Source organism: Etheostoma cragini, chromosome 19 (assembly GCF_013103735.1).
Source record: "Etheostoma cragini isolate CJK2018 chromosome 19, CSU_Ecrag_1.0, whole genome shotgun sequence".
NCBI classification, from domain to species: domain Eukaryota; kingdom Metazoa; phylum Chordata; class Actinopteri; order Perciformes; family Percidae; genus Etheostoma; species Etheostoma cragini.
In genome coordinates this window covers 12,492,071-12,506,987 of record NC_048425.1, presented here as the reverse complement: position 1 = coordinate 12,506,987, position 14,917 = coordinate 12,492,071, and the positions used below count along the sequence as shown (strand labels likewise).

At 40.2% G+C, this 14,917-nt stretch overlaps 1 protein-coding gene and 1 long non-coding RNA gene across 5 annotated transcripts in view; both read left to right on the top strand.

Annotated features, from left to right (window-relative positions):
- The first annotated feature begins 1,216 nt into the window (after window positions 1–1,216).
- Window positions 1,217–4,954, top strand: LOC117934568. The gene is made up of 4 exons (XR_004654507.1): window positions 1,217–1,292; window positions 2,183–2,191; window positions 4,196–4,201; window positions 4,941–4,954. It is a non-coding gene; the product is annotated as an uncharacterized LOC117934568 (long non-coding RNA).
- Window positions 4,955–9,011: 4,057 nt separating this feature from the next.
- badb (BCL2 associated agonist of cell death b) overlaps window positions 9,012–14,917 on the top strand; it is a 12,512-nt gene continuing 6,606 nt past the window's right edge. The window contains exons 1-4 of one of the 4 annotated variants that reach the window (XM_034856315.1): window positions 9,012–9,209; window positions 9,904–10,056; window positions 11,298–11,518; window positions 11,626–11,771. In XM_034856315.1, the coding sequence (XP_034712206.1) occupies window positions 9,912–10,056; window positions 11,298–11,518; window positions 11,626–11,763 (504 nt within the window). In that variant the 5' untranslated portion in view covers window positions 9,012–9,209; window positions 9,904–9,911 and the 3' untranslated portion in view covers window positions 11,764–11,771. Of the gene's footprint in view, window positions 9,210–9,349; window positions 9,370–9,903; window positions 10,057–11,297; window positions 11,519–11,625; window positions 12,734–14,917 lie in introns of those variants that run through there. The other 3 variants (XM_034856314.1, XM_034856317.1, XM_034856316.1) reach the window with 3 other exon arrangements.

Here is a 14,917-nt window from a genome sequence, read left to right as displayed (position 1 = left end):
ATACACACTAGAAAATAAGCATATATATATATATGTCCTTTGTAGCCAAGATGACCACTAATATTTTGAGCTTGTTAGATCGTTTTCCATATTACAACATACACCAAGTTCACAGTAAGTTAAAAAGAAACACTTCCAGTTTTTTACTGACTCCACATCATTTTCACTTCTTGGAATAGCATATTCTAGTGCGTTCAGTGCCTGAAATTGGCAAATACTCACTGACACATGTGACTTTTGTCCACATGAGTACCCTTCCTTCTAATAGTTATTACCGGTGTAAATAATAGGCTTATATTTATACCAAAATAGGCTATATATCATGACATAATGGTAAAAAAACAAGGATTTCTATGTAAAAAATTTGACGTTCTGCACCCCATGTAGCATGATTGAAGGATCCTTTGTTTCATAACCCCATTTTTAGACCCGGCGACGCTTTGACTCATCGTTATGGCACCTTTACGGTCCAATTCAGGCACTGAGTGCTTTCCAAAGGGTATCACAAGATGTAGAGACCAAATGAGACTTAATGGTAGCACAGATTGATATGAGTTTGAAGCAAGGTGCTGCTGGAAAGGAGCTAGTGTCAACAGAAAAACTATCTTCGGTAAATAAAGGCTAATAGAGGCCAGATCCCCAAATCCCATTTCAGAATCCTCTCATGTGCTTGTGAAGAAAGCTCAAATATTGGACGTGAATACCCGGTAGCCCGCTAATCACGCCATTCTGCTTCATCTCCAATCTTATAAAGCGTTCCTGATTATTATTGAGCCAACAGTGTCTCAGAGTCATTGTGTCCAGCCACCGAGCAATAGACAGTCATGCCTAGCACGGTCCATAGGGGAGCCGTAAAACACAATGATCATACTAAACGATGAGGAGGAGGATTGCCAGCAAATGAGCCTTGATCATTTGAAAGTGAAAAGATGAATGCCACTGGCACACTACACCGTTTCTCTTTCACACCAGAAAAAATGTGCAAGATAATACACTCTTTCCTGCGTGTATGTACACCCACAGTCATGTCCTGACGCATGAAACCGCACACATGGATTCAGAATCACAGAAACACGCTAATGGCCGCACAAGTGCATCACAGCATCCGTCGCTGAGTCCTCCTGGCGTTAGGCGCCAGTCATAACCAAAGTTGATTGCTTAGTGCTTAAGGGCTATGGGGCCGATTGTTGTGTGCACAAACACTTATACGTATCCTCTAGATCAGTGTTTCTCACATTTTTCAATATTGTACCCCCTTTGAATTACTTTTTAAGCCAAGTACCCCCTGACCAGTGATAGATTCAATAAATAACAACCTTTTTTTAAACAAAAACAGTTAAACACTACATTTATAATGTTTAGAATCCATCACTTAATTCATTCATTATTATTATAGTAGTAGTATTTTAGGAATTATGCATGACATATTTTTAAATTAGCATTTTTGCAAGTATGCCACGTACCCCTTGCATTACTCTATAGTACCCCTAGTGGTACAAGTACCCCCATTTGAGAAACACAGCTCTAGATAACTTGGCTGTGTCTATCCACTGAAAACAAATATGCACATTTTTGGTGGTTTCATACATTCAAACTGGCACGGCCTGATGCTCCAACATGCAAGGACAAGCACACACGCACACACGCACACACACAAAGTTTGACAGCCTGCTTGTTTGTTGATAAGCCTTGAAATGGAAAGGTGGCACTGAGGTGAAATCTGAAACTGAGAGCCAACAGCTAAACGAGAAGCGTTTTCTTACATCAGTCATCAGTCTGTTACAGCATCGATAAGAATAGTTCCTGTTTGAGCTTCTGTTGTGTATTTCATAAAAACAAAATCATAAAGGAGAAGTTGCTGCAAGTGAAACAAGTCATCGGGGACAGTTCAACTTTACAGTTGCCATTATGACCATGAGAACATGTTGTGGGATTGCAACATGCACAGATAGGCATTTTTGAAAGTTCCCCTACGGAGGCTAAATTCCAACGCATTGTGTGTATTTCATGGTACACGTCTAGCACTCAGCTTCAAATTGTGAGCCAAGGCACTCAATTTTCATTAATGCTGAAAATGGTTTACGCACACACTTGACAAAATAAATGTAATGCCTTGAACTTTGTTTTCTCATCCATGAACAGAAAAAAAACACAAAAATATTAAACAGAAACATGCATACAGGTGCAAAACGTATGTATGACCCTGTGTGCTTCCTGTATGTGTCTCTCTCTCACGCACACACACACACATACACACACAAACACACACAGACACACACACACACACACACACAGAGTTTAATATAACCTGGGGTGTTGCAAGGAAAATGATCCTAACATGCAATCCATCACTTCTGTTTCCACTCCCCTCAAGCAATACTGACCTTTCCCTATTATTCACATGACCACACACAATCAAACACACGCAAATAAGCATAGAGACACACACATCCTGTGTTTTTATATGCATGACTTATTTTATCCCTCTTGGCAGACATTTTGAGTTGATGGAAACGTCCAACAGCCTACAGCAGGGACAAGACACAAGGATATAGTAGAAATATACGATATAAATATAATGGGCTTTAAAAGGAGCAGAAGTGGGATGACAAATACGTTGGGTTATTGGCAAATGTATTTCATTTCCCATCTATCACAGCCTTTATTTGATCATTTTTATGCAGATTTGAATTGTTATGCTAATGTCAGAGTTACCTATCCCACTGGTGTTCTGCTGACTGGAGCCAGCAGTTAGTGGAAGTTCTCATTAGTGTCCCATGGTTTGCTAATGTAATTATGCTGCTCCCTCAACAGTGTTTCACTATTCGAACTTTGTGAAGAAAAGTGCTATCAAGGTAGAGCGAAAGTTGTATTCTGAATGAGTCTGAAGTTGGATCACTAATGAATTGCACACCATTGCGTGTCTCCTAACACCTTCCGTGATGGAGAGATGTTTATCTCCACACAAAACTCCAATGTGAAATCACAGTCACGCCAAAAAGTTTTAGTTGCCTCTTGGTTTTTTAGTACCTTCTAGTTTCTGGTTAGGTTCTTTTTACCAGCTGACTGAGTCCAACAGCTTGTTTCTTTCAAAACACATCTATTAAACAGGAGGAGTGACGCTACCAGCTAGCAAGCTCGACATGAACTAGTTCAGTCAGCAACCCAGATACACAATGGGAGGGAGGCGGGATTGAAACTGCGAGAAAAGGAGGTAAAGAGAGAGAGAGCACGGGGCAGAAATTAGAGAAGGGGGAGAAGATCAAATAGAAAAGGCATTGATGGAGAAAAAGTGAGGGAGGCAGAGAGATGGAAGCGACACAATGAATAAAAAGGAGAAATGCTGACAGTCTGTGAGTAGGTGAAATGAGAAAGACGGAGGGGAAAATTAAGGCAATAAGAAAGACGGATCTACTAATGCAGATACCATGTATTCTCATCTGTGCGGCAAATGTGTCTTGTTTTCTACCATGTTGCGCCTCTCCATCCAATTTCCTGCCTCTCATCACTGTCAAAGTAAAGCAAATAAAATCTGTAAGGAGGATGGATTACCTACTCTTCTTGTGAAGGATGGAAAAGGAAAACAAAGTCTTGGTGCAAAGCTAAGAGTGTCACCTTGGTAGAACTTTGTTGTGTAACCCTAACAGACTGACTGCCTGTTTTATATTTTGACACTAAAACAAATAATTTTGTCCTTTTCACTTCTACTGTGTGTGTGTGTGTGCGTTTGGTCCCTTTTGTTTTGTGCCAGTGTCCCTGTCAATGCCTCTTGTTTGTGTGTTTGTCTGTTTCGGTGAGCATCACCAAGAAGGCACGCCAATATGAACCAGCAAAAAATTTATGGTACAAAATGGCACCATACTGTATGCACCACTCTGATAATGAAGTGAAGCATGGGAATATGTTTGGCTGCAGGCAGAGCTTAACAGTGATACACATATACTGATTAGCCAACAAAAGCTAAATTAACTGCAGCCAATTAAAGCAGCATTGTGATAATGACTATATTGTGATTACAGTGATTATATAGACTTAATGATCTATTATTAAGTTGCATCAAACTGTGAACAATTAAAAACCTAAACATGTGCACATCTAAACTTCCGGATGCATTGAAATGAAGGAGAAGGGTCTGAGGAACAGGACATCACAACCATACCATGAGCTTTCCCTCCACAGACTGAGCCAGTCAAAGACTACAGTACAATTATCAGTGAACTATCATTAGACAACATAATGACAAGCATGTACCAGTATGTACCTCAAGGTTCACATATGGAGTATATATATGTTTCAGACCAACATGTAAAAATATCTACATCAGCTCTCGGAGCACAAACACACATCACTCTCCAACCACATGAAAACAGCCCAACCCTAATTGGTGATATTACAGAGTTGAAAGAAGGGTGGGATGAGAGTTTGTGTGTGGCTTGTAAATGGACAACATAGAGAAGTTATATACATGTACAGACTTTATTAGTTGGAAACAGGTGTAGGCTGAAGCTCTTGCTTGAACAACTCATGTTTGAGGGGGGAAAAAGGTATACTACTAAATAATTTACACTTTTTTTGCCAATACTTACTTGTCCCTTAAGTATTTTCATAACTTACTGAGTGACCACATGTTTTTAATTCCTCCTGACAGCTGTTGCATTGTATACAAGTTCCCTTTGACTCATGTTGGCATCCTCTTATTGTACACAAATTGTGGATACTTTCTGGTAATTTAAGTTATTTTGCTTTGTACATGATTTCTAATGTTTTAGTTTAACTAATACTTTGAATTCACTGAGTTTAATTAATTGAAAATAAAGAGTTTGTTGGTTCCCTGTAGGTAGTTTTCTTTACAATTTTTGAAGCATAAAGACTGGATTGGTGTTTGTTTTATATGTATTTCCCCATACTTCAACACAGTAAGTAATGTAAGAAAGCACAAGGGAACAATACAGCGTATATGCTGATTTTTCATTTTATGCCCCTCTAAAGCTCACTTGACAATGACAGACAAGACATTTCACTTATCCTAGGAAGAGAAAAACTTCAACACCAGTCCTATTTAAATTGTGTTGAGCTGAGTATTTTTGTTTTTCTTATCTACTGGAGAGAAAGTCAGCAATCCATTTTTAGTCCAAAAACTTTACTTTAAGTAGAGCTGGGTTGAAAGACAGGCAGGATGCACAAGGGCGGGGTGGATCAAATTAGAAAGCAGCCATATGTCGGCCTTGTGATCACAGAGTGTCTTAGTTCTACAGCAAGGGAGCGGTCCAAGTATAATGAGCATGTACTGGGAGCAATGACGAGAGGGCACAAATTAAATGAGTGGGCTGCTGGAGGAGCCGATTCACTCTGATGTAGGTTAAGTTCACTCTTTCCATGTTTCTGGTCTTACACCTCGGATTTCTGTCTCTCAAACTCTTCTTTTTTCATATAGCGGTCTTCTAAAAGTATTACATTTACTGTCACCTTTTCTGCTCTTTTATTACCTTAACTCTTCCTCTGCACTCTAAGACATCTCTCTCATCATCTGTTGCTTTTCCAGTTACTTTGTCTGCATCTCTTCCCCTTATTTTTTGTCTGGTACACGCTGTCTTTACTTGTCACTTTTTTTTCACACCATCTTTCTTTTCTGTTCTCTAAGCTCTCATTCAAATAATTCAAAACCTGCTCTGCATTTTCCTCAGGTCCCACCTGAACTGAACTAGGGTCTGCGGGGATGGGGAAATGTTTGAAACGTCAGTGAGTGAAGCTGCTGCGGTGGCAGCAGACAGAGAGGCAGTGTCCTGGCATTAAAATTGGAAGGAACATTTTGGAAGCCGCTTGGAAATGCTGCCACACTTGCTCTCAAACAGCCACATACACACAGAGACACACACAAACTGAGTGGTGGTTTAGAGAGAATGTGGGAGTGCATACGCCTCCGTTACCCAAAATAACTGCCAGATGAGGGGCAGGGAGGCAGGGTGAGGTTGGTACAGGAAGATATAAATGGATGCTAATTGTATGGCTCCTTCAGACTTAAACAAAAACACACTCTGAGTCCCTGTGTCTGTATATGCATGTGAAAATGATCCTGCTTTTTCAAAAAACTATATGAGATCAGTCACACACACACACACACACACACGCACACACGCACACGCACACACGCACACGCGTTAGTGGATGGTAGTTTATGGTTGTTAAATGCTTCAGACATAGTGGATACATGGCTTTAGTCACACACAGATTAAAATTCTATGGTTCGCAAATAGCACTCGAACCCAACTAAAAAGAGAACTCCAATGTATTATTTCTATAATCCCTTCAAAAAATAGAGTTCTAAAGAGGCGAGTCACAACAGCCATTTTCTAGAGCTGCTCCATCCTTCCACCAAAAGCTGACTGCGCCGACTCTGCCTGTTTGTCAGTGCTTAGAAACTCACATTACTTCTATTTGGATACATTGAATTAGAGTTAGCTAATTCACATCGCCTCAAGTCCCATCACAGTTTCCACTAAAATAGTTTGCTCTTCCTACTCAAGTGTCACTTACTGACTTTGTAAAGTAGACTCATGTTGTTTCTATTCTCACAAGAGGCTCTTATTGCAAGAGAAGGAAAAGAAAAGAATGAGGGGTAGAGGAAAAGAGGAGGAATAGAGGCAGCTCCAGATATTGATGCTAGATAATTACATGGTTGACTCTCCTGCGTTGATGTGAGGAAAGTGCAAGAGAGCAAAGTACAGAGACAATTAGAATAGAGGATACACACACCCCATATAAGCTAAAATAATGATTTTTTTTACAAACAATAAAACACAGACGACATGTTTTCCACATAAGCAGCAATCTGTTAAGAGCATTACTTCTGCAAGGTCGATTTATAAGGAAATGAGAAGTATTTTCTTTCCCACTGACGCTGTTTTGTTATTATGCAATTTGCATGGTTAACCCCAACATAATGAAACATGTTCCACATGTTGCAAAAGATGTTATTAGATCAATCAGGCACGATTTAACATGAAACTAAACATACAGGATATTTTCCTCGGTTTTTCCTCAACAAACCAGACAACCTGTGACAGGAGATGAAGCAGGGCAACCAAAAGAGGAACACTGCTTAGCAAACAAAAGATCAGTTTAGAGTCCTGCGTCGCCACCTGCTGCTCATACAACGCATGACACCAAATCACCATGATCAGGTTCTAACCCTTCCAGTGTCTCAGTTAGAAGGAATAGAAGGACACACGAAAGTTTAACGCAGTGTTGCCCTTCCTCCTTCTTGTCAGCAGTTTGGTAGATGCTAATACGTCGTACGCCAGATATAAATACATATAAATGACTTTAGAGGACGATCATTATATATACACAGTGGCTTGCATAGGTTTACACACCCATGCTAAAGTTGATTAAAAAGAGGAATAAAATAACGTCTTTAAGAAATTGATCTTAATGCCTTCATTCTAAAAGAAATTAGGAAAATGCGACCTTTTAAAGGACACCAATTTTCTTTGTGAATGAATAATGTATCATTAATAAATAAATGTTCTTCCTTAAAATACAGGGGGCATAAGTATACACACCCCTATGTTAAATTCCCATAGAGGCAGGCACAGTTATTTCATGGATCAGGATACTACGCATCTTGATGAAGTTCCCTTGGCCTTTGGAATTAAGCTAACCCGCCATCATCACATACCCTTCACCATACATGCAGATTGGCATGGTGTTATTTCAGTTAGCCTAATAGCTGGTTTGATTTGCATTGAGAGATGATCTTATGGAAAGTTCCCCATGCCTATCTCTATGTATAGTGAAGGGTATGTGATGATGGGGGGTATTTTAATTCCAAAGGCCAAGGGGACTTTATCAGGATGCATAGTATCCTGATCCATGAAATAACTGGCCTTTATTAATAAAACCTGCCTGCTTCTATGGGAATTTAACATAGGGGTGTGTATACTTATGCCCCTGTATTTAAAGGAAGTACATTACATTATTTATTAAAGAAAATCTGTGTCCTTAAAAGGTTGGATTTTCCTGATTTTTTTTAATTAAGGCATTAGGATAAATTTCCAACATATGTTTCTATTCCTCTTTTTAATCAACTTTAGCGTGGGTGTGTAAACTTATGCAAGCCACTGTATACAGTACAGACCAAACGTTTGGACACACCTTCTCATTCAATGCATTTTCTTTATTTTCTTGACTACATTGTAGATTCTCACTGAAGGCATCAAAACTATGAATGAACACATGGAATTATGTACTTAACAAAAAAGTGTGAAATAACTGAAAACATGTCAGAAGTGGTTTCTTAACAGTCGTACTGCGTAGTGGCTCATGCCCCACCCTCTCCTTATCAGCCCTAACATCTGAAAGAAAGCTAATCTCACATAACTGTTGTGTAACACGGGTTCCACCCTCCCCCTTTTGATTCACCTTTAACCTAAATTGTTATGATATCTGCAAATCCTTCTCAGAGAGAATAGGAGGGGCTGTGTGAAGAATGCCACTCATTTAATATCAGCAGGCAACCAACATGACCCAAGCCCAAACAGGTATTTTCACAAATGTCTCTGTCTGTCAGTATGTACGTTTGTATATACGTGTATGTATTTTTGTCAACTTCTCTTTCCGAGGTTAAGAATGAATATTGAAACTAAACTTTTAAGTTGACACAAACAAGAAGTCTTAGCTCTAGCTGCTGAGTAAAATTACAATTTAGAGATACTTGAACTTAACTTAAATATTTCCATTTTATGCCATTTTTTACTCACAACATTAAAATGCTGCTTACACATGAATACATCAATACAATAATTTGCATTAATAACTCTGCTGCATAATAAAGACTTGTACTTGTAATGGAGCATTGCAACTTTTACTTAAGTAAAGGATCGGAAATGCCAACACTAATAGAAATGGAAATAGATGGACAGACAAATATCTTGACTTTTGTCCATATTAAAAGCTTCTGCGCCTTTACACTGATTATTAAGGTAAACCGATGAGACAAACAAAAGCCCCAGCCCAGTCCTGCTCGCAACAGTGACGTCAGCGCGCAGCGGCGGTGCAGTCACGCTCGGCGATTGGGTGAGCGAAGAGCTAAACTGAATTGTACAGTAAAAAAAAGACAAGACGCCGATAACAAAAACAACAGCTGCGGCCGCATGAGGCCAACTAGGGATACACTCGCACTTTTCGGGTTCCCGCTATAAAGATTTCGGGTGAGGAAACCTATTTTACTGCTTCTTCTTGTTTTTTCTTTTACATACTTCGTTAGCTAATTTAGCCCCGCAGCAGCTTCCGCCCTCTAGGAAGTTTCTTTTGTCCTCCTCAGTCAACAACAACAAAACAAGCGAGTCGGTGTGTTGGCCGGAGAATAAGGTGTGTTGGCTGGATTTAGTAACAGTATAATAATAAGGCGTTCATTATATCAAATATGGGTCCGTGTTGTCAAAACAAGTCGGTTATCTCGCAGATTGTTACACCGTGAATACCTTTGGACTGGCTAATGTCACGGACAGCAGTGCGAAAGCCTGCTGCTGGGTGTGTTATGTTAGATAGGGGCAGCATCAGCGATTCATTGGATGATGCCATTTTATGATTCTTGAATAATGACCTAATGTGCTTTATGACAGTAAAATGGTAGCACGATTGCCATATAGACACTTGCTCGTTATCATAATACAAATACTGTATGTTGAACAAATGCTGTTTTGGTCATTTATTTCATTTGTATGGGCAACATGTCTGTTTCCAATCCTCTCAACCAGGTCAAGTGCAGGGCAAGACTAACATTAACCAGCCATTGAAACTCATTGACAATGTACTTGTGGCCATTTCTTTATCTGCAATATACAGTATTTTGTGCTTTTGCTCATCCCAGTTTACAATTTCTCTTGAATCTTACTTCTCCAGATGTCACGATGGCTGCACACTTCACTATTTCCGACAGCGAGTCCGAGACATCGGAGGAGGTAGAGGAAGGAAAGAATAAGCAACCATCAACTGTGCAAGAGCAGCCGCTTTCTCAACGCCACTTCTTCACACTACCTGAGCTCAGAACTGCAGGTAGGAAATCTAAAACGTTGTGGGATTTTTAAAAACCTGAGCTTTTTAAAACCTGAAAAATGTCTGAGCACAAAATTCGGGACGTGGTTATGCTTTATCTGAACCTGCCACAGTGTCTTTGAGCATCCCTTACATCAACCTGCCTCAGAGGGGACTCAGAGTTTATCTTGCTTTATCACGGCATTTTCTTCCCGTTACTGGGAACATACATGTGAATCCAAACATGCCCCATCTATCAGCAGCACCCTTTTTCATCAAGAGATGGACACACACAGAAATCTGTCAGCTTATTACATCTCTGCTGTAGTTGTCAGCAGTGTATGCACCACCTAGCTCAACAGCACTAGTCGGTTATTCAACATCCCACGTATTCCAACTTCAAGGGCAGTGTGTCAGCATACAACAACAAAATCTGGTCAAATTCCCCAGGGCAGTAATGTAGATTTAAAACCCAAACCCATGGGCGCCCAGATAGCTCAGTTGGTAGAGCGGGTGACCATATATAGAGGTTTACTCCTCAAAGCTGCGGCCCCGGGTTAGACTCGGACCTGCGGCCCTTAGCTGCATGTCATTCCCCCTCTCTCTCCCCTTTCATGTCTTCAGCTGTCCTGTCAAAAATAAAAGGCTAAAAAATGCCCACAAATACTCTTAAAAAAATAAATAAAATTTATAAAATAAAAACCAAACCCATGTCTGCTTGTTGTTATTATTAATGATATTTGCTAATGCAAATATCATTAATAATAACAATTAGCAACATCCGATTACATTTTCTGCTACAGCTGCTACAATTCGGCCATTGCAGTTCATGTTCTTGCACAAAAAAGGGAGAAAACCCATTTGATGTCAGTGTACCAAACTACTCAATCATCGCTGTCTTCAAGATCACTGCCTATTTTGTCCTGCCATTTCTTGGCCTTGACTCTAAGGCCTCACTTTTCCAGAAATCTAATTTTTCTTTTTCTCCCATATGTTTTACCGTGATGAACGGCATTCAGATGAGATTACATTGTTAGTTAAAATGTAAATTAACCCACTTTGCATTTTGAATATCTCTAACTATTCAATGTCGTAAAGAGAGAAGTTGTTTCTTTTTATCCCCCTATCTCATCCCACGTTTTTCATACACGTTCCAGTGATAAGTGGTGATTAATATTCCTTATTGGTCCCTTACCCCGTACATTGATCTAATCCTGCTCCTGTGAGGCATTACAAACCCCTCTCACCTTTGTTTCCCTTAGCGACCGGTCGAATCAGGCTGAACTCTGAGTCCCACGCTTCCACAGTCTCCAGAGACGAGGAGCTCCAGGCTAAGGGGGAAGACGAGGCTGGTACACCCACTGACGGAGCTCCATTCAGGGGACGGTCCAAGTCGGCTCCCCCGGCTTTGTGGGCGGCCAAGAAATACGGCCGGCAGCTCCGAAGGATGAGCGACGAGTTTGACAGCCTGCTAGACAAAGGGGTGAGAATAAGGGGTAGAGGATGGAAAAATGGTTCCAAAAGAGGTTTTCCCTGGTATAACTGATTAGTTTCTTTTTAACTTAACACTGTGTCTGTCATTTTGTGCAGGAAATGAGGAGGGTGAGGAGTGCTGGGACGACCAAACAGATGCACCACTCTAGAAGCTGGTGGAGCTACCTCTTCAGTCACCAGGAGACAGAGGGAGAGAACAACCACCATGACAACCATACACACCGCACTGAATAGGGACTGAGGTTTGAGGAATCGCTTTGGAATGAGAAGGCGGCAACGGGGAAGCCAAGAGAACAGTTGTGATGAGAACAGAATGACCTGATCTGAGAGGGGGCGGCAGAAAGGTTGGTTTAGACAGAAAGAGGAAGATCCAACCACAAAGGCATGGCTGAGTGGATGGCTAGGTGTCCCAGCCTAGTCATGTAATTATTTATGCGCCATTGGTAACAACATTTTAATTATTTTGGTGTATTTGTGTCGGTCGTGATGTTAACAATATTGCTGGGCAGCCCACTGTGAAATGGTAAAAGTCAGTCAGGCACGAGAATGGACTGGTGGCTATCTGAACCCCACAGAACGGATGAGATGATAGGCCAAAAGAGGAGGATAAGCGTAGAAGCTAAGCAGTGACCACGCAGTCAAAAGATGCTTCAGTTGTCTCTTCCATCAACACTATGCAATATACTGTAGATGGAGAGATAAATGCACTGAAATAAAACAAAACGGACTAATTGAGGCCACCTTGAATGCTGTTAGAATATCTTTCCTCTTCTTGTTGAAGAAATCCCCGTTGTCGATGTGCTAATGCTTGTTTTGCTCCAACTGTTTGTGGTTAAACAAAAGCTAATGAAGACCACTGCGATTGTGTGCCAAAATAATCTGCAAGCAACAGAGGCAAGAGTATAAAAGCGAAGGATTTGTTTAAAAGTATTCTCGGGCCTTTATCCAACTTCCAGTTCTACCAGCTGCAAGCCAGTACCACTTAAACAGCTGTACTTGACTATCATCAAGTGCTTTATATCTCAAATATATCAAAAGAAGAACAATCTCGTACAAGGACAATCTGATGATGCAGAAATACTATCTTTTGTAAGACTTCAGGGTTAGATTATATCTGAAGAAAATGACATTAAACATAAATATAAAAGCACAAACCAATATGAATCTATCTTTTTAAAGACTTGGATGAGCAAAAAAAAAAAAACCGTTGGAACCTTTATGTGTAAATATTTTGTTAACATTTTATCTAATTGCAGGGGTGGGGTAATACGCTACGTGGTTTAGCCAGATTTTTATTATTATGAAGTTCCTATTTCACGTGGTTACCATGCTGTTTAATACGGCTGGCCAACCTAGCAATAGGCAGTGTACAATCCATGGTTGTTGTGATTAATGTTATGTGCATATTTTAAGATGTGGGTGGGGATGAATTGAACTGCTGTACAAGGAGCCAACACAATAGCTCAGGCCTATTTATTTAGTACCCAGTGCATATGGAAGAAGGATTTATAGAGTTTAGTCACAGTTAAACACAAGTGGAAGGGATTTAAACTTGATACAGGAAAGTCTGTTTCCAGCCCTGTTAGGTTGATAAAACAGCGAGTTAAAATGTGCGTTGTTTGGGATGTGAATAAAATGGGATTTTTTAATCGGTCAAACTTCCGGTCTAGGAGTGATGATCTGGTGCTAGATTTGCTTTTTATGTATTATATTCAGGCTTTAAGGACTACTTGGCACACACAATGTGGCATTCATGAGGGTTTTTCTTATCAATGATTATATACTAAGATACGCACTTCTCCACAGCTTGGTAAATATGATTAGGCTATTTGTAACGTGTTTATCAATATGTGATTATTGAAAATGGTAATAGGTTTGTTCTACTTGTTTCTTACTCTCTTCCTCTACACTTGTAGGGTTGAGATGTGAAGTGCAAGGGGGGGGGGGGGGGGGGGGGGGGGGGGGGGGGGGGGGGGGGGGGGGGGGGTAGGCATGGAAATAAGGGGCTGCATTTCTATTCTCTTAACACGTTGCTCCACCTTTTTTATGGTCTATCCTAAACTTGGTTTAGGAGCATTTTTTTAGTCATGATTGTAGACAATCTGAATAGCACCAACCTTTAAGATTCATCCAAGTCTAGCATATGTTTGGCAACGTGCAACTCCTAACTGTGTCCAATTCACTGAAACATGTGGGCGACCCTTTAAATTGAATAAGTATCTGCTATGAAGCTACAGTTAAGACTACACAGTTACGTTTAAGCTACTTATTTAAAAGTGACTCCACTGTTTTAGATCAGATTTCTAAATCACACTAACCGGGGAAAACAGGAGTGTGTAATTGTGCCGTCAAAACATAGAGTTAGTGTTTTATATTATAATAAGTCACTTCTAATAGACCTGGACCTGTACATTGACACAATCAGTACAGTTGAATCAGCTGGCAGAGAATATGTACATGGTCTTTAGAGCTTGGGGCCAAATATGAATATGGAATTTTAAGAGTACAATATCGTCATGAACTGCCTTGGACATGCTGTAACCTGTGATGCGACACCACATGACCAGTCTTGTCTGTTTACCCAATTACCGCCTTAAAACTTTACAGTCACCTATAAAGCTTAAGAAAAAAGCACAATGGTGGTGAGTTTGCTGTCACAACTGTTAGAAAAAAAATATTATGGCTAACGCTAGAAGAGCCATTTCAGAAAAAGAAAGTCATGTTATGGTTTGGACTTGAAGCATTTGTGACAGTGAACACACCGCAGAGGAAAAAAAAAACACCTGTCTGGGCACCTGGCGTTTTACAACCATCCGTGATATTACTTGAATCTGGAGGTGTGTGGAGAAAATGTAATTCTAATATTGCCTTCTTTTTTTTTTGGATTCCTTTTGATTCTTTTTTTTTCTTTCTTAAATGACTTTTGTAAAATTTTCTCTACAGCTGTGAATCTTCTGGTATATGCTGTGCTGAATAAATACTTTTAAGAGTGGTTTTGAAGAGAGTCTCTTGTGTAATTTTGTTTTTTTGTGTAAAAACACGTACCTAAAGATACTGCTTTAAAAGGCATTCTGTGTGTCAGGGCGCATCGGTCACAATAAACAGGAAAACTTAGGGGCAAATGTTAGTTGAACTCTCAGATACCTCACTACATACATTATGTCTGTCTAGTGCCACTGTAAGGTAACTGAGTTGTCTGTGTCCCACTTTCTAGTGGTGGTTTCCCATCACTGCCACTCAGAGCAAAAGAACAGCAGCATTAAAAACACATCATAGAAGATTATATGTGTTCCACTATTGGTCCATTAAACCACTTCTGATGGATCCCAACAGTACTTGTGCCCACAGTCCAAAGCTGACAGTCTGTCCATGTCTGTGTCACTCAGTG